Genomic DNA, 24,693 nt, shown 5'->3' with positions numbered 1-24,693 from the left:
ACTCGATGTCCTGCCGAGTCCGCCGTGCAGGGTCCTGGCAGCGTCGTCTCGCCTGGTCTCGCCGCATGCGCACGCAGATCTCGATTCGGCGTTCGAGGTTCGAGAGAATTTGAAAAGCGAAGCAGGCGTCCGCTCGCCGGGGGTTAAGCGAGGAGGGACTCGTCTCGCGGAGTTTCGCGTCGACGGCCACGGGAGTGGCGCTCTCGCGAAGATCGCGGCCCGCACCTCCGATGTCCAGGGTCAACCTCTGACCGATGCGCGCCTCTGACTCGACGGGCCCGCAGGAATCATGCAGCGAAGTGGTAAGTAGAAGCCCCGGGTTGGCGCGTTCGACCGAGGGACCTGCGAGTGAGTCCGCGAAGGGACAACCATTTTGAAGGCGCCAAACAGCGCCAAATATCCGCGTCGCACGACCGGTCAATACGGCCTGACCTAACCTATATCGGGCGCGCGCCGCGCCGAGAGAACGCGCCAATTTGGCCACACGATGCGAGATACGGGCCTGGACGTGCCTCCCCGACCCGACTCGACTCGACACTCCAGAAATTAGCGAGACCACCGCGAAGACGCTTTTTAAGGAATTTTTGCGAAAATGGAAGCCCCCGACCTCGGCACGCTTGACCCACGTCCCAGGAGTGTCGCGTCGGCCGCGGCGAGATCGATTGGCAAGTGTTTTGGAGAATCGAGGCGTCCTTTCGGAAGTAAACATCGCTCCTCCGTCAAACCGCCGGAGACCGGGGTGGACGTGGGATTTTTTTATATCGTATCCTATTTCACCTTTTATCCCCGTTTCCTGGGAAGTTCCGTTCCGCGCAAATGACGGCGTCTCTAAAATCGGGAAATTTCGTTCACTCGAAAAGCCGGCGATCGTTGCCGTCAAACCGGGTTTTATTTCGGGATGGCGCGTTCGGTAGGAACGGAAATCTGCATGCAATTTGTAATTGAAAGAAAATTGAGACAAAACGTGGAAAACGTCCGCGCGGACAGAGTCTAGATCGTTCCTCGTGAGTAATTTACGATCGGACGCGGGTCACGCGACGCTAATGGGCTGCCATTGTTTTTCGGGAAATCGGAAAGTCGGGCAAATCATTGGGCAAATTACATGTACCGGGCACGCGCGGGGTAGGGTCCAATTAAACGCGGAATTAGCGACACGCCTCCGCGTAAGCGCGAGAAACGAGGACGGTATCTTGGAATACGAATAACCCTAAGTGCGGAGTGACGCAACGACGGGCACCATAAATAGGACTATGTTCGTACGACCCCGCCGTTACCCCGGAACTTTTCTTTTTTTTCCTAATTATTGGGATTTTGTAAAGTCCGCGACTCGTCGTCGGACGGCACCGGGTAACCGGCCCGCGGCACGATTTAACGATACCGCCCCTTCGAATAAGTGCGAGCTTACATTCGCTCGTTTTATTTACGGCGGCACTTGCAGCGAGCTCCAATTACCATAGATGCCCCAGCCGATGCATCGGCGAGATTAACTAAGCGGGAACTCCGAGCACTCGTTTCGGGACGGCTACGAAATTCCCGATAGCATCGCCGAGAGGAAAAAGGAGTTTATGCAACGGAATCGTCCACGGTCGGCCGAGTGTCGACGAATGGCAGGAGATAATTAATGGGGCTGGACAGGGCGGATGAAAATATTTCCCGCGATTATCCCCGACATCCAAAGACTAACAATCGACTCGCGGGTTTTAAATAGTACTTCGGACTATATGACGTATTATCACCGGTCGCGTTGTTATATATCGAAATGCCCCGTGAGCTTTAAGGTGCCTCTTCGAAGAATTAATTTCGACTTCGTTTTGACCCGGAGAATGGCCGGAACGATACCGTGTCCGCGTGCGTAACAAAGTATCAGCTCTCGCGTAACTTTACCCCGTTAACCTCCACGGGTCGGTAGAAACCGCTTATGTCGGTTACACGCTTCGCGTCCGATTGCGTAAAACTTGGGAGAAATTCGCCCCGAGTTCACCCCTGTGTCATCTCGCGAAGAATTTCTCGGATCGTTTCGACGTCTTGCTCTTCGGTCGGGGGTACATCGGAGATCGTCCGGACGATTCGGGACGGTTATCCGACGACGACTGGCCGAATAAAAAAAAATGTCTAAAACGGAGATCGCGGGATCGTAGCCCGTACAATTTGCGGCATTGACCTTCCTCCGTTGAGCGCCGATCCGTTCGCTCCTCCCGGGTCGCCGATCCACTTGGTATGCTCGTCGGACGATCAATTTACGAGATTCTCGGAAGAATTCCCGCGACGATCCTGAAATACGCTCGCAGGGGCGAGACACCCCGGAATCGACTCGACGCGTACGTACGCAAAAATGTGGACAAAATAATGATTCGCCGACCGTCGTAGGCACGCGGTTTTCGACTAAAATAAAATATACCGCGGATGGTATTAAAGGGTAAACTCGAACACCCGAGAAACCCATAAAAAATATTTCGAATCAACGGGCTCGTATAAATATAATCGCGGACGTTAAAGAGGACTCGGCGTAACTATTTTATAGAGTCGGAGTTATCTTATCCTGGCACGTGTAGATATTCGCGCGGAAGAGCAGCAACGACCCGGATGATATTGCTCCGCTGACGTTCTCGACAAGGTCCGCAATTTCTGAAGCGCCGTTATCGGGATGCGTAATTTGAATCGCGAGTCCAATTTTAGAACCTCCTCGTTTAATTTCCGGAAATTGGATTTCGGGTTTATTTTTAGTGCGCTGCATTCTCCGTCGCGATCGGTGCGTCGGCAAGGCCTACCCTCCCGCGCCATTGTATACATGCCTCGGGGCGTCGACTCGATTTTTCCCAGCTCAAAGGGGTGCGGAGACGCGCCTTGTACCCGGCGAGCCGCATCTGGAATTTCGTAGACGAATTTAGCCCCGCGCGGGCTCGGAAGGACCCTTTGTTATTTTTATAATCGCCGAGTCTCGATATCGCCATTGTCCTTTGTTTCGCGCTTTGCACAGCGCGCGGTGCCCCGGGGACAGTCGTTAAATTAAATACCGCGGATAATTTCTCCTCTTCCTCGAACAGTCCCGTAAAACCGATTTCTTGTTTCGAGAATATCAAAGCTGTCGTCCGTTAAAAAAAATTTCTTCCGTGTACAAAATTCATCCCACCCTCGCCGATTTATTTATAGGACGCGGTTTTTAATTTTCCAATGTAGGTTAAACAATTTTCAACGAAGCGGGACGGAATACGAAACTCGTTCGGAAATTCACAAATATTGCTCCCTAATTTAAATCGTCGGATAAAAACGGATAATTTTGGTATAACGTTGTATGGCAAAAATATACGAAATTTACAATCCGTTTCGGAGAAATATCTCGTTTTTCGTGAAATCAATTTTGTTCGTTTTTTTTTTTTTAGATTTTTTATCGAAGCATTTGTTTATTTGAATTTTTCCGTTCGCGGAGACGGGCCGAGGTGGCAGTCGATGCACGGAGTCGATACGCCTCTTTCCGTGCGTGCCGGAGTATTTACCGTTTATACAGTCTTTCACCTGGGTCGATTCTTAAGTCGCGACGAGGAGGAGACGAGGAGGAGACGAGGGGGAGAAGACGTTGGAATCGTATCGCACTCGAGGGATAGGTGCACGCTCCTCCTGGGCCGCGGATACCCACCGAGGGGATACGCACATGTGCACTTACGCGACAGCGGAACAGGGGAAAGACTTTAGTGCAGCTTCTGTGTTCGACCCGCGAGCCTCGCGAGAGCCGCGATTTCCGATCGGCCGGAGCTCGGGACCGAGAAGACCGATCCGGTTTCTGCTTCGTGGATACCCCCTGTATCTCGAAAGTCCGCGACTGCAACCCTCGATCGTGCAACGACCCTTGGCGAAAGTGCGGAAACTCGAGAACAAAAAATCTGCTCGTAGGAGTTTCTTTTGCCGGTGACCAGTGATCGGGAAAGGTGAAAGGGAAAGTTTGCCGAATGAGGAAGAGTTTTGGAAATATTTCTAAAGTGGTATCGGGAACGGTGATTTTTTTGTTTCGTTCAAAGGAGAATCGCAATTACGTCGATCGAGGGCCCTCGCGAGAACGGCTCTTTGTTGGATCGATTAAACGGGGTCGAAGAGTTTCAACCTGAGAGGCCCGGAATGTCGGGGGATTTTAATCTCGGTTTGCGACGGACACCTTCGGGACGAATAAAAGATTAAAGCGTGGTTCGTTCGGGGCGGGGCTGGGGCGCCCGAAAGGGTCGACCGTCGACCGGGATTACGGTTATTACTATCAATGGCTGGTCGTCTAAACATTTCCGATCCTCGTTGTTCAACGTGGCGCCGGATGCCGATCGCTGTCGACGCCGTGGATTGGCTCGCCCCGCCCTCGCTGTACGCGAGAAGAAATAATTCCGTTTTCTTTCCTTTGGATATCTAACGATTTCGATGGATTTTTAATACCTTTGACGCGGGTGACGTACGATATCAATTTTTACGATATTTATATCGCGAACGTTTACTCGGGGTTTCGTTTTCACTTGTACCGGGAAGTTTCCTTTCGATTCGGGCTTCCAGTTCCAGAGCGAAAACGTTCTCTCCCGGCTCGACCCGAGCGGAATTTCGGTCAAAGACCCGCGATGATATCGGCCGATCCACGTAATTCCGACATTCTGCGCGCACTCCGAGAGTGTCCACGTCCTCGGATGATCCGATTAACGAGTCCACTGGCTTTCCACAGTTTCTCGTTGCTTACGAAGCCGTAGAATATTCACCCGAGCCGGGACACCTCGCTCAGTCTTTGACTCGCCTTCGAGTGGCGCGTTATAAAAAAATGATAAATAAATATAGGCGAAGTTGAATATTCGACCGTCGAGTCGGCGCGAACCGCGATACGCGCAGTCGTTCCGTTCTTCTCGCGGAAAACTAGAATTGTAAAATAACTCCATTTGGCATAGAGAAAAAAATAGAGACGCCGCCCGAAGTCGGAATAAATCGCTTCTACAGGTAGAATTTACGGGAGACTTGGTCGATAACGAATTTGCGACCGCGATTCCAAATATAGCTGACATTGGCGGTACCTCGACGAGGGGTATACGGAGAAGATCGTGGAGGAATTTTGCGGTTTTTGCCTCTTTTGAAAATCTATTTCGGGCGCGGCTCCTCGGGTGGAGCCGTTCTCGCGACCCTCGTTGAATTTTCGGAAACGGCCCAAAAAGATCGGTCAGCCGGGCTTTGGACGGGACCGAGCCAGCGGATAGATGCCGAAGATGGAGACCTCCACCGTGGTTTTCGTCCCGCAAACTCCACGTAAGCATCGTTCGCTAAAAAAAAATCACTCCGGACTCGGACCGCGATATTTATTTCTCGCTTCCTCCTCGAGACGTCGAAAATTATTCGCTCGGCTATTATTTATCCATAATCGGCGTGCCGAGGGAGTATCGATACCTTTATTCGAATCGTTTCCTTTCTTTCGAATTAACGGGAGGTGACCACGCGAGGGACGTAGACCCGCGGGTAGCCCCAATTCGAGGCTCGTCGTATCGGCGACGAGACGGTCGATCGATGCGGGGCTTAAAATATGCACCTACGTGTGCACTTCGCACAAGAGGAGATTAAATATCCGTCGAGGAGAAAATCCGAGTCATTAAGTCGAGGACGTAAGCGCAAAAGGAGGGCGGCGTGGCGTACAGCGATCGTCGTCGCTCTCGCTCGACGCCGCCACTTGCCTCGCCGACGAGAAAAGAGACCTCGAGTCTTTGTCCCAATTAGACGATTCCCACCTCGCATCGGTAACGATTAAAACTCCCCTTAACTCGTGACGTCGAATCGACCTCGACCCGAAACGCCATACTTCCTCCTCGACGAGATCTTGGGCGCGAGGTAAAAAAAATTCTGTTCGAACCCTCCTCGAGTCTGAAATTTTCTCCCCGCGGGTACGTTAAAGAAAAGAAAATAAACTGCCGCCATTCGCGAGAATCCCCCGAAGACTCTCGCTTTTCTCGCAGGCCCCGAGATCTAAGGAAGTTTACTAACGAAAATTTTCTCCTCGTCCTTCCCGCTGTCCCGCCATCCTTTCTCTTTCGCTCCCCTTTGCTCCGAATTCGGTGCTCTCCGTCCCGTTCTTTCCGCACCTTATCGCCCTCCCCGTTCCCGGCCGACCTTTTTCTCGCTTGTTTCCGGACTCCCGCGGATGCTGCCGCCACCACGACGACAACGGCAACCGCAACAACTACGACGTCATCGTCGCCACGGCCGCCCCGATAGCGGTAAGTCCTGATAAAAGTAGTCGCATTCCGCTTCGCGGCGCGAGCGTCGAGTGCTCCGCGGCGCGTCCCCACGAGGACGGAATTTCGCTCCCCTTCCTTCGGGAAAAGGCGTCCCTGTGAAACGATATATTAAGTCATCGTTTTTCCGTTCGCCTCGACGAGAGGGTGAGACGACTTCCGACGAGGTGTTCCGTATGCACGCCGAGGAGTGGCGTCGGACGTCGGTGTGCGAAGCTGCCACTCCCACTTTTGCAAATTTTAAACGACTTTATCCGAACGTCTCGTGCTCTTTCCGTGCCACTTGTATCGTAAATTCTTAAACGTTGCGCTACCTCGATTTAACGGAAGAAAATGGAACGTTTCGGCAAGGGTGCCAATTTTCCGAAAAAAAATTTTTTTCTCGAAAATCGAGCCGGCGCAAAATTGAACAATTTGGCACGTAAAGGGCAGAAAATGAGATAAATCGACCGCGCGTAAAGGCGGAGATACCAGCTTCGCGCATCGATGTCCCCGTCGGGAGTAACGAAAACGAGGGATACATCGCGTTGCACCCTGACCCATATTCGGAGATCGATACCTTATCATCGGTCAACGTGAGAATCCGGAGGCGAGATCTCTTTTCGCGATTACCGCGAGAAATTTGAGGAAACGAGTAAACCTCGGCATCGAGGGAGATTTTTTTTTAGTCTCAATTCGTTGACAAAAAGCGACGCGTCGCTTTCGGTTGGAACGGAGTCAACGATACGCGGAGAGACGGTAGCGTCAGGGGTTTATCATTCGAGGAGTCGATCCTGTATCGTGACCCGAGAGGGGTATCCGGTCGAATCGCGGGCGATCGCGCGCAAGGTCGACGATCGCCTCCACGGCCATCGGTACGCGCGACCGTACACGGGGACGCCCGATGCGTACGCGGACACGCCCGAGCGAGCGCACGGTAATGGTAATGGTAATGGCAATGGCAATGGCAACGGCAGTGGCAACGGTAATGGCTAATCATCGAGCGAAGCGTTAATTATCCCGTCCCGTCCCTCCCAGCGCGGTGACGCGCTCGTTACCATTCCCATTGTCAGAAGTAATCGCTTCGTTTTCGGCAATGATCGTTAACTGGCCCGAAGACTGCGGCGACGCTTCGGACTAAGGACAGTTTTTTTAATCGGAAATTCGAACTTTAATTCGTTAGGATACGCAACGACCCGTGCTCCGGATTCGAGCGATCGAAAAGCTCTGCCTATCTCTTTGTCCAAAGCCCCGCCATTATCGTCCGCCCGGTCGAGCGTGGTTCCGAATCGCCCACGTGCTGAAAACTCTCAACGGAAAACTATGCATTTTCGTTCCGCACCGTAGGATCGCGGGCACCGGTGCATCCGAAGAAAGTGAGTTTTAGTAGCTACGACTCACGGAAACCAGTAAGCCCCCTTGGTTGCGCGTCGACGAACGATGGGACAGGAGGTCGATCTCCGATAGGGTCGCGATAAAGATATCGAGAGAAGGGGTTTTCCGAATTTTTCTCCCTCGGAGTCCACCGAGGATTTTATTTTCCCCTCGACGAGGCCCGAAGCGGGAAAGGGAGCCCGTTGCCCGCCGTATCTATGGTCCGGTCGGGCGAAACCTTATCCGATATCGGGCTTATCGCGGAAGCACGGTAAAAATAAAATTCCTCGAGGCGCAGGGTAAAGGAGTTCGGATAAGATACGCGGCTTTCCGGGCGAAGATCCGACTTCGCGTCAACGGCTATCCGCAGGGACTCGAAAAAGGACGCTTCGCGACCTAACCGAGGAAGAGTCGAGATGTCGACCCCGAGGACGTCGCGACGCCGCCTGAATCCCGCGGTGCTCGCCAAGTACGACTTCCAGCGGACCCGCTCGCCTCAACAGGTAGCCGAGGTTACTTCTTAATCTCCGACTTTTACGGGAGAAGGTCGATCTTCCCCTTTCCGCCTTTGAACTCGGACCGAGCACCCGGTCGTCCCAGGTCGGAGGCGAGTCCGGAGCCCCACGGGGCGGTCGGCGATTCGAGTCCGCCACGGCAAGGGGGAAATCGGGGAAACTCAAGGAACGCCGCTTCCCTCGAGACGCTCGTTGCGTTTCCGGTCGCCGGGGCGGCACTCGGTAGGAAGTACGAGACCGACGCCCGGCGTGCCGATGCGACCTTAATTGGACTCGGAGCCAATACGACCGACCGACTTCCCGTTATATTTACGACGCGCCGCTCACCTTGGGGGAGACCGAGGCGCGGTCACGTAATCGCCGATAATTGCCCCCTGGGGTGCCTGAAATTAATCGGCGAGACGTTTTTCTCGTCGTTGCGGTCGAGGAATTCGAAATTTGAGACCCTTCTTACCCCGGGAGCGCCGAGGCGGCGTCCGCGGGGCAATTTGACCCGCGAACGGGGTCGGCTCCGATGCAACGTGCGCGCGACGTACGATCTCGCCCGACGCGCGGGTAATTTGCTGCGCCGCTTGCAATTTCGCGGGCAGCGTCCTCGTTTGCGCCGAGGCGCGGCGGAATGCGGACCCTCGAGGGTCGCCGGAATTTCCCGGGCGTTCCGGCCCGTTTCCCTGGTCGGGGCCACCCGCTCGGCCGGACGAACAATCGAGGGTTTCCGTTCCCGGAAAAAGCGCTCGGTCCGAAACCCTCGTAAACCTTCGGCGAGCGGTTCCTTTTTTCCCTCGTCGAGGTCCTTCCGCGAAACGCGAATTTCGCCTCCTCGTTGCGGGGGTCCGGTTCCCGGTCGGGCTAAAGTCGCCCTGTACGTTTCGCGTCCCGGCCAACGAGTCGAAATTCCGGTCGCGGGATGGCGCCATCGCCTTTGGGACGACCGGGGCTCCGTTCCGGATCGCGGCTCGAGCGGAAGCCGAAAATTGGCGAATGGGTCTTCCCGAGACTCGATCGAGTCATTTTTCAAGCGGTGTTCGGAGCGCGTCCGGAGCGCGCTCTCGCGGAAGGATCCGCTTTATCCGCTTTCCGGTGTGCCGGCGGCGGCGCCGGCCCATTGGCCCGCGTTCGGCCGGGAGGGGCGCGGCCCCCACCCCGGCCGGCAGCTGCGTCAGGCGTGGCCGGCAGAGTGCCCGCGACGCTCGCGAGGGCGATACGTCGAGAGTTCGGAGGCGACGCGGCGATGACCGGCAAAGTGAGAGTGGCCAAGGAGCGCTCGGCAACGTGATCGACGACGCGACCGGCGACGCGACCGGCGACGCGACCGGCGACGCGACCGAGCGTGGGTCGGGCAGGCGCGCGTCTCGTCGATGGCTCCTCGCCCCGACGAAAATCCGATTCGTTGGCTCTCTCCCCTTATCCGGCATCTGGACGCGTCGCGAGCCCGAGAAGCGGGCAGAATCATCGACGAATCGCGACCGCCGCTCCCCGGGAGTCGGCGTCGGAGGAACGGGGCAGGCGGCGATCGCTCCCGCCGCGCGGTCGAAGGGGGAAGAGGACGCTCTCCTCCACCTTCCGCCGCGGCCCGTCCGCTTTAACGCCGGTCTCTCGCAGTCGCGACGCTTTTAGAGTCCCCCGCCTCGGCCATGTCGACGGAGAGCCAGAACGGGCCGAAGGCGAGCATCGGGCCGATCTCGGCCCTGGGCCGCCCCGGCAACGGCGGCTTCCCGCGCGCCGACCGGGACAAACCGCGGCAGCCGCCGCCCCCGACGCTGCCCAAGTACGCGTCCAGTTTCAACGCCGGCTCCAACGCGGCCTCCAACGGCAGCGCGGCCGACCGGCCGAGCAGGGAGCGCGAGGCGGGCGGCAGCTACCGACTCGTCGGCCTCGACCGGCTCGCGCTGCGGCAGCGCATCGTCGACGGCGACAGGCCCAACGGCGAGGCCACCTCGGTAAGCAGCCGCGAATCGATAAGGTCCGATGGAACTCGAGCTCTGGCCGACGCGACCCGAGGAGGAGCGTCCGTGTTTTGCAAACGCCGCCGAGTGTTTTGGACGCGTGGAAAATTCCCGAGGGGAAACGCCCGGTAGACCCCGGGCCCTCGCCCCCCGTCGGAACGGGGCGGCGTAACGGGGCGGGAGAGGGGATCCACCCCCGAGCCGATGCGTCACGCACCCCACGAAAAGACCTCGAAACCCTCGCCGATGACTCGCTTTGCCCCTCCTTGTCTCTTTCGCGGCCGGACTCGAAAACCCCTTCCCCTTTCCCTTGCCCTCGGGGAACGAACGACGACCGTTCTCGTTTTCTCGCGAGTCGCGCCGTTTCCGCGTTATCGATTGGCATCGCGGCGAACGAGGGCCGAGGCGTCTCCGCGAATTTCGTAGGACTCGCTCCCGTCGCGAAGAAGGAAAACGGTCGACTCGGGGCAAAGAACGCGGCTCCGAGAGGGGTCCGGGCCGAGACGTTCCCTGGGCACGATGCGCGCCGGGTACCGCTCGACCGGGAAAGACCACGTGCACGTGCGCGCGAGAGAAGCTCCGGGGGAGGGAGGGGCGCCCTTTCGAGTAACCGGGACGCGGCCCAGTTTTTCTCCCATTTTTTGAGCGTTGCCCCCGCCGAGTTCCTCCTTGCCCTTGATCGCCCTCCTCTGCCGAGGTTTTCGCAAATCGCGAAACGTTCCGTATCGTTGGATCGAATGGATCGCCCTCCCAATTTTCAAATTAAAGATAGTCTCGAAACGATCGAGGAGGATCGATTTCCTCGGATCGTCGCTCGGTGGGGGATTTTCGTTTCCGTGAATTTCGACCGGCCGCGAGCTGGGTTACCGTGTCGAGGTTCCCCTCGAACGGGCTCTTTTCTCCCTCGCGAATGTATCATCGGGGCGCCTGCCCGTCGCTTTTCCCGAGGCACTTAAAATTTGAGATTTCACCCCCGGTCCGCGAGGCCGCGGTCGATCGCGTTTTATCGAATCGTCGCCTTTCGCGCCGGTCCGAGTTATCGGCCGGAAATCGCGCGCTACCGATACTCGTTATGCGAGCCCGGCGAATCGCTCGTTTCGGGATATTCGAGCCGACTCGAGACGCGAATCGGGCCGAGAATCGGGCCGAGAAAGTCTCCAATTTCTCGTTCCTCTCTGCCCTTCCCCGGCCCCCTCCCCCCCTAGGCGAAGGACCAGCTCGGTTGCCTCGACGAGGGAAATCGGTCTTCCGACGACGTTTCCATCGATCGCGCCGATAGGAACGGGCGGTCGTTATCTTTATCTTTACTTTGCGCCACGTGCTCGCGTGGCCGCACATGCCGCGCCGCACCTGTCGGCGCGGCTCGCGGAAACGTTAACCGCGAGGAACGAAATTTGCGGACAATTCCTCGCGGCGATCTCTCTTTCCCCAACTTTATGGGCGAGATTTTCGAGCGCCGAAGGTACTACTCGCGGATCTCTCCCGGAATCGCGAAATCGCCGATAAATCGAGACCGAGCTATCCGTAGGATAAAAATGACCGCGATGAAGGCGTTCGCGCCGAAAGGCCGCGATTACGGTCGATTTCCGGGCAAGCCCGTTAGAATTCCGCGAGCACTCGGGAGCACTTTTCTCGTTCTTACGTCATCTTTTCCGAGCCGTGGATTTTTTACTCGGACTTCGCGTCGGGGGTATCCGAAGGATCGTTGGAGGCGACGCGAGACGAGTCTCCGATCGAGGTCTCGAGATACGTGGAAACGAAGAAGGGGAACCGAGGATTAGTCATCCTCCGTGAGACGGCAGGAAAGCGAGGACTCGCCGGAAAAGGCGAAAAATCCCTCGCGACTGCTCGCGTGACCGCTATTCGTCGCGATACTTCCTGGCACTCGATGACCAATTCCGAGCCAGGGGAATTCTTTCTACAATTTCCGGGGGGCCTTGGAGTCGGCGATGCGCGGAAATTTTCGTCATCTCCCGATATCCCAAGGTGATTTCCGGGAAAATTGCGCGATTCGTTGGATCCCGTGGGCGTCGACGACGCTCGGGAAACGGGGCCGACCGGCCCGGTCGATGGCCCGGTCGATGGCCCGACGTCCCGAAACCGCTTTCTCCGGGGCGACGAATTACGCAACGCCGGCGAAACCGACCCTTCGCAAAGAAGCGCTTCCGCGTATCGATCGGAGCCCCGGGGCGCATGGCCGCGGACCACCTGGCGAGAATCCGGCCTCGGGGTCGGTCGTCCGTCGTCGCCCCGTTTCATCTCCCGGTGGAAGTTGAACGCGCCTTGGACTCGTCGAACGGAAACTCGAAGGAAAAACGCGGAGCCAAATCCGCCGCGTACCTTTGGCGCGCCCGCATTTTTTTTTTTTTCCCCCGAGGGTCACGCGTCGCTTTTCCGATTCCGATTGTCGCCGACGCCGCCGACGTCCCTCGTTCTCGATAAAACCTTACTTTCGCCGCGAATTCCAGGTCGGGCCCACCGCGGCTGACTCACCTTCCCTCGGTCCCTCAAAACCGGAATCCTCCGCGCGGTCCGACCCGAATCGAAGTTAGCCCCTCGACCGACTCCTCGCTTCTTCGGAGGACGTTTCGCATCTCGGAGGGAAAGGAGCGACGCGGCTCAAAGGGGAAACGCGCGAGGACGAATTTCTTCCTCCGGTTTCCCGTTCGCCGGGAACAACGACGAGCCGCGGACTCTCGCGGCGGGGGGTCGATGCTCCCCGCCCTCGAAAGCCCGTTGAATCGATTTCGCCTCGGACAAAGGGAAGCGCTCTGCCTCTCGCCCTCGAGCGAACCCCGAAAAGTCGCGATTTGTCCCCCGTATACATATTTTCTTTTAAACGAGTAAATGGCAAATATTTAATCGGATCGTCGATAAGTCGGATGCTTTCGTCGATCTCGGACGTTGGATCGAGAGGAACGCGTCGACGGATTTGTTCCGCGACTCTCGATCGGGGAATCGGCCCGGGGCGAAGACCCCTTTGGACGTCCCCCGGAGTTCGCGACTGCATCGAGATGCGGTCTCGGGCGTCCTGGACCGGTTTCTCGTTCCGAGTCGTCCCGCGCCCGCGATTCCTTGGACCCGAAGGAAACCCCGCGGATCGCTGCCGAATTCTCCTGCTCGGAAAATTGCCCTCCTTCCTAAGAGAGAAAAAAAATCGTCCTACCGTCCCGGACACTCGACCGTCTAATTCCTTTGATACGCGTTTTGGACGCCTCCCGAGCGCAACGAATTGCAAAGAGATTCCTTAAAAAAAAAAAAAACGTTTCCTTCGGATCTCAAGTAATAATTCTCGTTGTAGAATTTTAAACGCAACTTTGCGAGTAACCTCGTGCCCGGCTCCGACGATGCCCGGGATACGATCGTCGTCGAATAGTTCCGGCCTTGTTCCAGGGATACAAAATGGCCGCTCACGGCTGGGGAGTGGCCGGCGATGATGCATCGGGACGCATCGGCCGTTGCCGATACGCGCGATCGTTGCGTATACGAGTTAACCCGACGTCGGTTAATTGGCCGGGCCGCGGTACCGAGCCGCTGGCGTTATCTCGGAGGTGGTTTGCTCGTTTTTGCCCGGATGCGCCGTTGCGGGTTTATTCCGGGTTTATTCCGGGTTTATTCCGGGTTTATTCCGGGTTTATTCCGGGTTTATTCCGGGTTTACCGTTCGCGTTGCCTCGTTCGAGAAACGCGTCGTCGCCGTTGCGCCACGCACCGAGAAGACGACGATAAGGTCTCTTCGGTTCCCTCGGAAAGGTGTAGTTTCCTCCCTTCGAGTGGTATTTAAGTCGCCCCCTCGTAATCGTTCAAAGAAACGCGGATAAAAATTCGCTCTCAAACGAAATAAACTAATTCTCGGAGGATCCTTAATTCGTAAGCGGGGCAAAATCGAAACCCGATCGTTAATCGAGGCGGCATTTTTTCATCGCTTTTGAACATTTCCTTGTCACCTTAAAGGAAGAGAGGATCCGGTTTCTCGAGTTGCAGCTCTTTTCAACCGGAGTGGAAAAAAAGTCGCGCGACTCGGTTGCATCGCTCGTCAGTCGATACGACTCCGTCTGGCCGCTCGACGGGTCGGGATTTTTTTCGCGTCCTTCTTTTACCCTTTCGCTCCGTCTACCGTAGAACCGATCTCTTCCATTGACGAATCGAGGGTCGTTTCGCGGTGACTCCGATAGATGCTTTCCCGTCGCTCGATTTTGCCGGGTCGCGTCCCGATAAGAGTCGAGATATACACGAGGAAGTCATTCGCGACCATCAGGGTACGTTCGCCTTGCGTCGGGCGCGCTCGCGGTCGGACGAGTACCCGACCAAAGGTGTACGGACGAGAACGAACGGAAGGTACAATTGCCAAACGCCGCTCGCGTTACCGGTGTCAACGTACGCCCGGCGAGTGGGGGCAGGGCCGCGACGCGAGCTACTTATTCAATTTGTCCTACGTACCGGGAGGCGCGAAGCGGCGCGAAGCGGCGCGAAGCGGCGCGAATCGACGCGTATCGACCGATCGCGGAACCGGGGCGACGGCCGGGGTCGGATCGATGGACGAGTCCGCTCCCGTCTTCTCACCGACGCCCTTTGCTTCGCTTTGCAGATCCAGATGAAGCGTGAGCTCTTCTTCAAGGGCGAGTCCGTGGGCCTGGCGTCGACGCCGTCGGTGCCCTCGGTACCGTCGGTGCCACCCCCCCAGCCGCCCGCCACGACCGCCCCCGGCTCGGTGGCGACGGTCACGACGACGATGACGACGTCGACGGCGGCGGCCCCGCCGTCGACGGCGCCCCCCGCCGCCCCCGCCAAACCGCGGCCCGCCGTGGCGACGCCCGTCGTCGGGCCGAACGACGCCTGCGAGGACAGCAACAAACGCGAGACCGCCCGGGCGGAGAGCGGCGGAAACGGCAAGGAGGCCGCCGTCCACGCCGCCCACGCCGCCCACGCCGCCCACGGACGCCCGGCGCCCCCGACCAAGCCCAAGGAGCTCGACGGCTACGTCGGCTTCGCCAACCTGCCCAACCAGGTCTACAGGAAGGCCGTCAAGAAGGGCTTCGACTTCACTCTCATGGTCGTAGGTCGGTAGGCACGCTCTTTTTTCCCTAATTTTCTTCGAGGACGGCTTTTCTCGGTCGACCGGGAAATCGGTCTCGTTTTTTCCTGGCGTCGCCGCGCGAGAAGGCTGGCGGTAACGCCCGTTAGGCCGACCTACCGGTCTCGGTTTCGTCGAGGACGTCGGCTCGCGAGCCTCCATCTGCCGAGCACGTGCAGCGCCGTCCTGCCAGCTGGGTTCGGACTCGCGTTCCTTCTCAGGGGCTCTCCGCGTTGCCCGACCGGCTATTTATTCGTCGGCACGCGAGACTTCTCGACGGCGCTAAACAAAAAGGATGGATTCACCGAGTGAGGGTAAATAAATGGATCGGTGCGGGAGGCTTCGGGGCATCTCCGTTTGGTCGTTTCGACGCCAAGAGATTCCGCTCGATTAGCCGCGAAGCGGGCAATTGAAGAATCCCAGAAGGGTCCGCGGTTATTATTAGCGGAAGTATGACTCGCTCGTTTCTCCATAAATAGAGCGATTCGAGTACCTACCCTTGGCGAAGCACTCCCGGCACGTTGACCGACTCGAGGTCCTCGCGTTGCCGGGACCGAGCTCGAGGTTGGCAGTCGCTCGATTCGGAAGGGGCGTCCATGGAGAAAAGAGGAGACTCGACGAATCCGTTTTAAGATATCTTGCCGGGAGCGTAGGACGGTGCCGTTGCGGTTGATGTCGGATGCGCGGGATATCGCGGACCGTCCATAAATCGTTGGGTCTTCTTTTAGGCGAAACGGGCCTGGGAAAGTCGACGTTAATAAACTCGATGTTCCTCGCGGACATCTACAGCTCCGAGTACCCTGGACCCAGCCTCAGGGTAAAGAAGACCGTGGCCGTTGAAACGAGCAAGGTGCTGCTCAAGGAAAACGGCGTTAATCTCACCCTGACGGTAGTCGACACTCCCGGATTCGGCGATGCCGTCGACAACAGCAACTGGTGAGTCGAGAATTTCGAGACCCGAGGCGGATGTCGCGATGTCACGAATGTATTCGTTTTCAGCTGGGTGCCGGTAATCGAGTACATCGAATCGAAATACGAGGAGTTCCTGAACGCCGAATCTCGGGTCATGAGACGACAGATTCCCGACAGCAGAGTTCACTGTTGCCTGTACTTCGTCGCCCCCTCGGGACACGGTTTGAAGCCCCTGGACGTCGAATTCATGCAGCGGCTCCACGACAAAGTAAACATCATTCCAGTGATAGCCAAGGCCGACACCATGACTCCGGACGAGTGCACCCACTTCAAGAAGCAGGTGAGTCGCCTTGCCTCCGATGGCGCCGCCGCGAAGGACGTCGATCCCGAATAGGTATCCTCGATCTGGCTCGATTTCAGATCCTCAACGAGATCGCCCAGCACAAGATCAAGATCTACGAGTTCCCGGAGGTCGAGGACGAGGACGAGTACAAATTCCAGAAGGTCCTCAGGGACAGGGTCCCCTTCGCCGTCGTAGGGGCGAACACCGTCGTCGAGCTCGACGGCAAAAAGGTCCGCGGCAGGAAGTACCCCTGGGGCGTAGCCGAAGGTAGAGACGATTCTACCCCCGTTGTTCCTTTGTCCTTCCTTTCTTCCCTTTTGCCGCCCGTTTGTTCGTCGTCCTACGGTGAGAATATGTTACCAAGTGCCGATCCGTTTGCTACGCAGTGGAAAACCTGGAACACTGCGACTTCATCGCCCTGAGGAACATGGTCGTGAGGACGCATCTACAGGACCTGAAGGACGTGACGAATAACGTTCACTACGAAAACTTCCGGTGCCGCACCCTGGCCGGTCTCGGCGTCGACGGCAAGCCCATGAGGATTTCGAACAAGTGAGTTCCTCCGAGCGAGTTTGCCGGGGAAAATGTTTGCCAGGCTTTTTTTCTCTTGGTTCGTCGAGAGTAAGTTGGCCGCGTTCGCATGTCCGCGGAACGGGAACCGAAGGCTCCTTGACTAGACCTCGCGGAGCTTGGACGCGTAGCTGACTGCCCGAAAAGAGGGTCCTGTGGAATAAGACGTACGATTCTTCGTCTCTTGCGGAGGACCCTAGCCCACGAGATCACGCGACGCTTACGCTTTTTAATGCACGCCTTCAAGGTTTCGATAGATTTCAGTTGCCTTCGGTTTCGTTATATTTAAGGAGTGACAAAGTGGACGGTGGATAAGAAACGACCGACGCGGGCGAATGGAAATCCGACGAAAGGTTTTCCGGAGACCGCGAGCGCATCCGTGGCGTCTCGTTCGCTTTTCGATGAAATCTTCAGAAGGAAAAAAGAAGCTTGTGCATGCAAACATACCGAGAGTATCTCTGTAGGCAAAATTTCTCCGGATTCGACATAGCTCCTTCCCATAGAGACGCAGCCATAGACTTAAACGCGAGGGTATTGCGAAAAAGGCGACATTCTCCCTCTCGTTTCTCGAGCGAATGTTAATGGTTGGTTTCTTATTGGTCAGTTTGTGCCCTCCAGGAGTGATGAACAGTTTCATGACGGTGTGGTAAGTCCTTTATCGAGGCCCAGAAATACCTACTTCCGTTTTGTGTGCACAAGCCTTGTCGATTCGATGTTTGCCTACCCGTGTTCCCGCGATTATCCTCGATACGTCGGAGTACCGAATATTACTTTCGAGTATACGGTGAATCGAAGAAAAATAATAACGCGAGAGCGATCCCGACGTTTATTCTCTTGGTCCGTTTTCCTTTGCGCACCCTTTTGCCTGCTAAATATCTCGCCTTTCCTCTTCTCTCCGTTTTAAACCTTTAACGTTAACTCTTTGCAAACTTAGTTGTGGCACGTTGCGAGCACTCCGAGAGGATCGCTTAACTTGCGAATTTTTCTTGCGAATCGTCGCGAGGACCGTACGCTTTCAAAGGTTCCTCGTCCCCGTGTACGGGACTGGTCGTCTTTCTTCGTTTTCTCTCTATTTTGGTGTTGTACGGCATCTTTGATAGTCGTTGCCTCGAGCATTCCTAAGCCGATTGGATTTCATTTGTGCGCTACCGCTGTTTTTGCCCCCGACCCAGCATCACGTATTCCAAACGATTCGCGTGCACGGGTGTCGATGGATATCGTATTTTATTCCCGTGGATCGCGATTCTCTTTTCGCAGGAATCCTCTGGCGCAGCTGGAGGAGGAGAAGCGCGAGCACGACAACAAGATGAAGAAAATGGAAAACGAGATGGAACAGGTCTTCGAGATGAAAGTTCGCGAAAAGAAGCAAAAGATCAAAGATTCGGAAGCTGACGTAAGGAGAGCTCCGGCATTACGTATTTCAATTAATTTTAAAAACGCAAATCGGGGGAACTTCTTTCCTCTCGTATTTATGGAAGTAATTCACGGGTTCTCTCTCCGATGACTCGACCGTACTCGACGAGTCACTCTCAACAAAGTGAATATCATTTCTAAGAGCCACGGTATATCTTTCTTGCAGTTGCAGCGAAGGCACGAGCACATGCGGCGCTCTTTGGAGCAGCAGGTGCGAGAACTCGAGGAAAAGAGGAGAGCTTTCGAGTCTGAAAAAACTGCCTGGGAGCAACAGACCGGACACAGTATCGAGGAGCTACGTAGGCGTAGCTTGGAAGCCAACTCGAAAGAGTAAGTACCGCGTTTTCGTTCTTGACTCTCCCTCTCTTTCTCTCTCCATCTCTCGTTGTTCGTTGTGTCGTAGTCGTTGAGCCTTGATCGGTGTCATTTTGCACGGAGCGAGAGAACGAAGGATCCTTTCGGCAGAAAGGGATTCCCTCTTCCCGACACGAGCACGGTTTTCTCCCGGAATGATCACCCGATGCGAATCGCCCACGCAAACGATTTCCTGTTACGAGTCGGTATAAAATACCCGGCGAATCTCTCGTCGTTGCTACTCGAAATAGCTGATCGCAAAGAAAAATGGCAAGAACAAAATGACTCCTTACGTGACTTCTCTAACTCGCTTTGAATGCGACGACGAGCTAGCGTTTCTTATGATCCGTCCTTGGACCGTCGCTATATCGTCCTCGTATTCGTAATGCTTTAATCATCCGCACGGAACCGGGGGAAGGGAAGGAAAACGAGAGGAGGCCGTGTTTTATGTAGCTTACCTTCGTTACAGGAAATTGCTAATAATTGATAATTAACCAGCCTCGATTGCGATAGATATGGAGAATACTTTAAACGTCGAGCCTCGCGTGTTCACTGACTCGAGTATCGGCTAAACCGTTGACTCGTCGTAATTGCTACGCAACGCAGTCGCGGTGTCGAGCAAAACGGGGAAACCGGGGTAACCGGGGTAACCGGGGTAACCGGGGTTCATGCATCGTTCGCTTTTATCGTGCTCCGGGTATTGGTCGCGGTGGGGACGACGACGGTCCGCTAGATGGCGGGAGAGGCATACTTTTTCCCAAACGCGCCGCCATGAAATATTCGCCTTTAAAAATGTCCAATGCCAATGGCACTCCGGACACGCGGGGATTCGTCGACGATCGACGGACGGTCTGGGCTCGCGTTATCCGATCTGACGGAAGGAAGGCACGCAATCGATGACGATTTTGGTCTTCCGAGAGACATCATTCCTCCCGACATGTCGCGCCACCCCTAAATTAGGTGCACGGGAGATCCGGTGATCGTCCGGAACGTGACATCGAGATCGAGGTCACGGTCGGGTCGAGTCATACCTCTCGCGGAGCGGTTACATCTTTTCCGCGAGAACCATCTTGGGGGGGAAAAAAAAAGGCAACTCGGCACAATGCGCGCGGATCCAACGATAAAACGAGGTCCGACTCTTTCGGCCCCGACGACCTCTTTGCGAGGACAAAAAACAGGAAACGCCGGGAACCTCGACCGCGACGTCGAACCACCTTTGTCAACCGAGTCGGTTCAAATTTTTCGACCGAAACGTTTATTTCTGGCGAGCGACCGATACGCGTTCCCTCTTCCGTCATCGAGCCCCGTGGACTCGTCCCCGGTTCCTCGGCGAGTCGGTCGACTCGAGAGAGGAGACAACCCCTTCGCCTTGCACCTGCCCAAAGGAGCCGCCAGGGCGACCGCTTTTTATTTCGCTTGCATCTCTCTTTGTCCGCCTGTCCGTCCGTTTGTTCGTTGCTGTGTGTATACGATGTCGGGGTGTCCCTGATTTAGGACGGGCTCGGTGTCGTCCGAGGGATCCACCGGTGGCGGGGGTACGTTGAGGGGGTCCCGAGGGATAGGAAGCCTTCTGCGTCGTCACGCCAGTTTCAAAACGCCTCAAGAGAACGCTTCCGCCCAGATACAGCTTGTCGTACAGCATCCTGAGCACCCTTAGGGCGTGCGGCCCCGGGCATCGATCACGCCCTGATCGCGTCCCGACGACGCCCCGACGGCGCCCCGACGGTGCCCCGACGGTGCCTCGACGGCGCCCCGACGGCGCCCGATACCGCGCAGGGCTCTTCGTCCGGAAAGAAAAAGAGACTCCGGGACCTCTCGGCGAATCGGCCTTTCTCTTTTTCCTTCCTCTCGACCCTTTCCGTTTCGGTTTTGCAGCTTTACTTTAAATCGTGGGGAGTTGGAAAGAAACGTTCAATTTATCCCACGGGAGGGATCTTTCGCGCCTCCGTTCGATTTTTCGGTACGAAACGGAGCCGTTGAGTTTAAAGAGCAAACGTATGTATTTTTTTTTTCCTTTTTTCCTTTTTTCCTTTTTCCCTTTCGTAAGAAGAAACGGTCGCAACGTTAACGAGATTTGCTTCGGTCGGGATGAAATGTTTGGCCCGATTTATGTTCGAGGAGTGCGGAGCGAAGTGCATCGACGATGCAGCGGGTAACCCATTTTCACGGAGTGCGCGGGGAGAACCGGGGCTTTGAAATCGTTCCGGGGGCGCGTTACTTGCTCGACGAGAAAACGGGCGTTAAATGCGTTCGTATTCGTTCCTCCGTTTACCCGATTACCCTCCACGTGGACGTGGCCGTCGCGATACGTAAGCTCGTACGTAGGATCGCGCTCCGCATTACCGAGGGTCGATTAACGGGGATCGCGGTGCAAGTAGGGATTCAGGATCCAAGTATATTCGCGGTGGGCAGAGAATTCTCGCGGTATTCGGTTTTCACCCCCCAACGGCACCCTTTCTCGCCGATACCTCGTCTCGGGGAAACGCCAACGAAGAGCCCTGCAACGCGAAAGGAGCACGTTACTCTGAAAATTTCCGCGGAAAGAAAGTATTTGGGACGGAGAAGATATTTTTGACACGAGTTTTACGATTAACTCGAAATTAACGCGACGCGGATCGTTATCTCGCGAAAACGATTCCGATCGAGAGTAACGTCCTCGTTTCGTGTCTAGGATAGTTGACGTCTATTGTAAACTCCGAGCAAGCTGTCCGCCCGGTTTTACCGCGAGTCTCGTCCCGAGGGACGGAGCTCCTCGGCGACGACGTCCCCGCGTGGAACGGCAAGAGACAGCTTGACGGAGGAACGTCGGCCAATTACTCGCAACCGATGATAAATTGTTAATCCCACTTGATTGAAAAGACTTTTTTTACAAATAAACCTCATGCTCTCTTATGCCATTTTCACTAACCATTTCTCGCCCTCGTGCGTGTACATACGTCCATGCTTCCGGGCGCACCCGAGGCGGAGATCTCGGGCATCGCCTCGATCGCAAAAGGAGAAAGAAAAGGAGACTTTCGGAAATCGCGACGCGGTAAATAACGCTCGCGACGCGATTCGCGATCCCGGAACGCGTAACAAGGTTTGTCGTAACCCGCCTGCAGCTGGCATGTGGCTTTTTGAACGTGGCCTTTCCGGGTTGCCTAGTTCCTCGCGGAGCATGTGAAGATGCGTATGCCGACTGTCTTGGCATGACTAGATCTCCGACGATTTCCGACGATTTCCGACGATTTCAGCGAGGACGAAGGTACCGGTCGATCCGCAGGTAAAACGGCACGACGCGAGTTCCGACCCCTTTGATTCCGCGACGTCGTTCCCTTCGTCGAAGTCCCGGAAATCGTAGGCCAGGTCACCGAACGCGACTCCCGCCCGAGAAGGAGAAATCGTTGCCGTTGCCGTCGCCGTCGCCGTCGCCGTCGCTTCGCCTCGTCGAGGAGAGCCGCTTTGAGGCCGGAGTTTGACCGAATTTTTCCTTTCAGGGCCGTCGACGGCAAGGACAAAAAGAACAAGAAGAAGGGCCTCTTCTAGGCCGCGGCCCGCATCCCGGTATACGATTTGCGCGGAAAGTGCGGTTCGCGGTCGCGTAAAGCGTCATCGGACGCGAGGACGCCTTCCTCGAGGCGGCTCGCGAGGCGCAAGTCGAAGGAAGACGAAGACGTCTCCGGGAGCCCTCAAGAGTTCCTGAAAGGAGGTCGTCGATCGGCGGGACGCGATTCGTAGGCCTAAGTCGACTCCCGGGGGAGAGACCGCCGGGGACGTTGTAAGGCATTCCCGTAGGCTTAAGTCGGCGGTGGTTCCCTTTTTGCCCCCTTCCTTTCCAGCTTGAATCGAGCAAGAGGCGCGAGGGGCTTTCCGGAATCTAGGAGCAAGACGAAACGAGAAGGCCGCGCGCTACATTCCTATTTTCTATGGACTTTTCTAGCCGGAGACTTCGCGGAGGATAAAAAACGGCGGTTTCTCAGGGAAGCTCCGTCGAGTCGCGGGTCTCTTCCCGAGAAATGTCCCCTCGGTCCCGTCCTCGATCTCGTCCTCGGTCTCGTCCTCGATCTCCTCGGTCGAGGATGTCCATCTTTCCTCCTTCCTTCCCGAAGTCGTCCACCGAGTCGTTGGTGGACGGTGCCGGGGTCGTTGGGGCTGCCGACGATTTTCTTCGGGAAAGCAGCGGTAAAGGACGGCAACGTCGAAGGTGGACTCGCGCCCCCGACTGTAAATAGACGTTACGGACTCTGATCGGAGCCTGGGCGAGTCGCAGTATTAGAAGAAAAGAAAAAATATATATATATATGTATATGTAACAAAATAATATCACGGTAAAACGAACAAAAATTGAATCGCACTGTGATTTAAGGGGCCGCGGTCACTTACCGATATATCATTGCTGAATTCCACCGAGTTTGCGAGAGTAAACGGATGGGAAAGCGTGTAAAGTTGCTCGAAGCTAAAGTTAGTCGCTCGCGATGAGGTCGTATGTATAATTACTCGCGATCGCGTCAATTTAGGATGGAAAGTTGTAAAAATTGGGACAGGGCTGGAACCTCGGGGGGAAATCGGCCGGAACGTCGGCTCCGCCCTCTCTTCCGGTTAAATAAGCTAAAAAATATCGACGACGGTATCGCGAGGAATCAGAGGATTTTTTACATGTTTTCGAATTATTTCGACACCGATTTGGAAACAGTCCCAGCTCGGAACCAGGAAGCACGAAGAGTTCCTTTGCTTAAGGTCGCTGAAAAAAAGGGAAAAAAGGGAAAAAAGGGAAAAAAGGGGAAAAAAAGGAAAAAAAAGAATGAAATTGAACGCAGGTACGCTGCAAATCGATTAAAGTGTGTATGGTACTTAATTCGTCCTTCCGGCTGATTCGATCCTTGCTCTGCCTTTTCAAGCCCCACTTCGCGGTCGACGTAGCGCGTTATTCGCAAACGGGTACAATTCATTTCTCTCCAAACAACGAGTCGAGCGACCCTTAATCGGCCGAACGTAAGAGTAAATCTAGGTGGAGCGATAAGAACCTTGCTTTGCCCATTTTTCGGATCGATCGATCCCCTTCCGGTTCTCTCGTCGGTCCATCCAATCGGGGGTGGACCACGGACGAGATCTGAAGAGGTGAAAATGTAAAAATTGGAAAATCCCCTGTCCACTTTCTCCGAATTGACTCGCCGCTACGTTACTCGTTTCATTCCTCGCGATTACCTCCCTACGACTGTAAAATATTCTAAAATAATCTGCAGCGTTCACCATTGGGGATAGACGTATACAATCATCGACAATGGAGGGAGTAACGTACGCGTTCCAATAGTTTCGTCCGAAAAGCGCTTCCGATAAATGGACAGGGCGAGCATCGAGTCGTCAGGCCTGAATTAGGTCCTTAATTAAATCGATGGTCTGGATAAGAATCGAATGAAATCCGACCGCGTAAAGAGTGTACTTAAGTTTGCGGTCGACGGTTCGTTAATTAAGAGGCCACTTTGACGGTGAACCTCCGACGTACGTATACGCAACCAAGAACAGCCTGGAACAGCCAAGGAGCGTTTCTCGCCCCTCGGGGCCGATTTTGATTTCACGGTCGATAGAATAGTTTGTACGCGTTTCGATGTTACTTCGCATTTATACATAGGACGTGGAAAGAAAGTGTCAGGCAAGGAAAGAGATGAATCGAGAGGCGTATCGACTACTGTGTGTATTTTTATCCTCAGTGCTTAGATTTAACGGTTACACGGTAAATTAAAAATCTTATCGCGGTAATCGACGTAATCATATCCGGAAGGAAGGAGCGAATGGGACGAGCGAATGGAAATGCGTGAATCCGGGAAAAAGGGAATAAGATAAGAAAAAGAAAACGAAAAAGAGAAATAGAAATTATATTTTGCCGTGCCAGACGAAAACGAAGCTGCCGCTGCTACCTATAGACACGTTGTAACATTGTACCACGATTATATATTGACAATTATTATAATTATGTACTCAGTAAATTATCTACAAAATAA

At 55.3% G+C, this 24,693-nt stretch overlaps 1 protein-coding gene across 5 annotated transcripts; it reads left to right on the top strand.

The window, feature by feature from the left end:
• The first annotated feature begins 20 nt into the window (after positions 1-20).
• On the top strand, positions 21-24,693 carry LOC105695253 (septin-7). 5 transcript variants are annotated; one of them, XM_012416643.1, is made up of 10 exons: positions 21-302; positions 6,217-6,218; positions 14,638-15,109; positions 15,852-16,059; positions 16,123-16,375; positions 16,456-16,645; positions 16,765-16,930; positions 18,206-18,341; positions 18,528-18,691; positions 20,210-21,607. In XM_012416643.1, exons 1-10 carry the CDS (start codon positions 290-292, stop codon positions 20,370-20,372), a joined length of 1,767 nt encoding a protein of 588 aa, XP_012272066.1. In that variant the 5' UTR covers positions 21-289; the 3' UTR covers positions 20,373-21,607. The 5 variants fall into 5 exon arrangements, with proteins under 5 accessions (XP_012272066.1, XP_012272063.1, XP_012272064.1 ...); XM_012416640.1 differs by lacking the exons at positions 21-302; positions 6,217-6,218 and adding exons at positions 6,286-6,383; positions 7,888-8,092; XM_012416641.2 differs by lacking the exons at positions 21-302; positions 6,217-6,218 and adding exons at positions 6,287-6,383; positions 7,960-8,092.

This window comes from Orussus abietinus, unplaced genomic scaffold (genome assembly GCF_000612105.2).
Source record: "Orussus abietinus isolate OABI.00-Male unplaced genomic scaffold, Oabi_2.0 scaffold47, whole genome shotgun sequence".
Taxonomy (NCBI): domain Eukaryota; kingdom Metazoa; phylum Arthropoda; class Insecta; order Hymenoptera; family Orussidae; genus Orussus; species Orussus abietinus.
The sequence above is the reverse complement of the archived record's forward strand: the minus strand, read 5'-3'. Positions and strand labels throughout refer to the sequence as shown.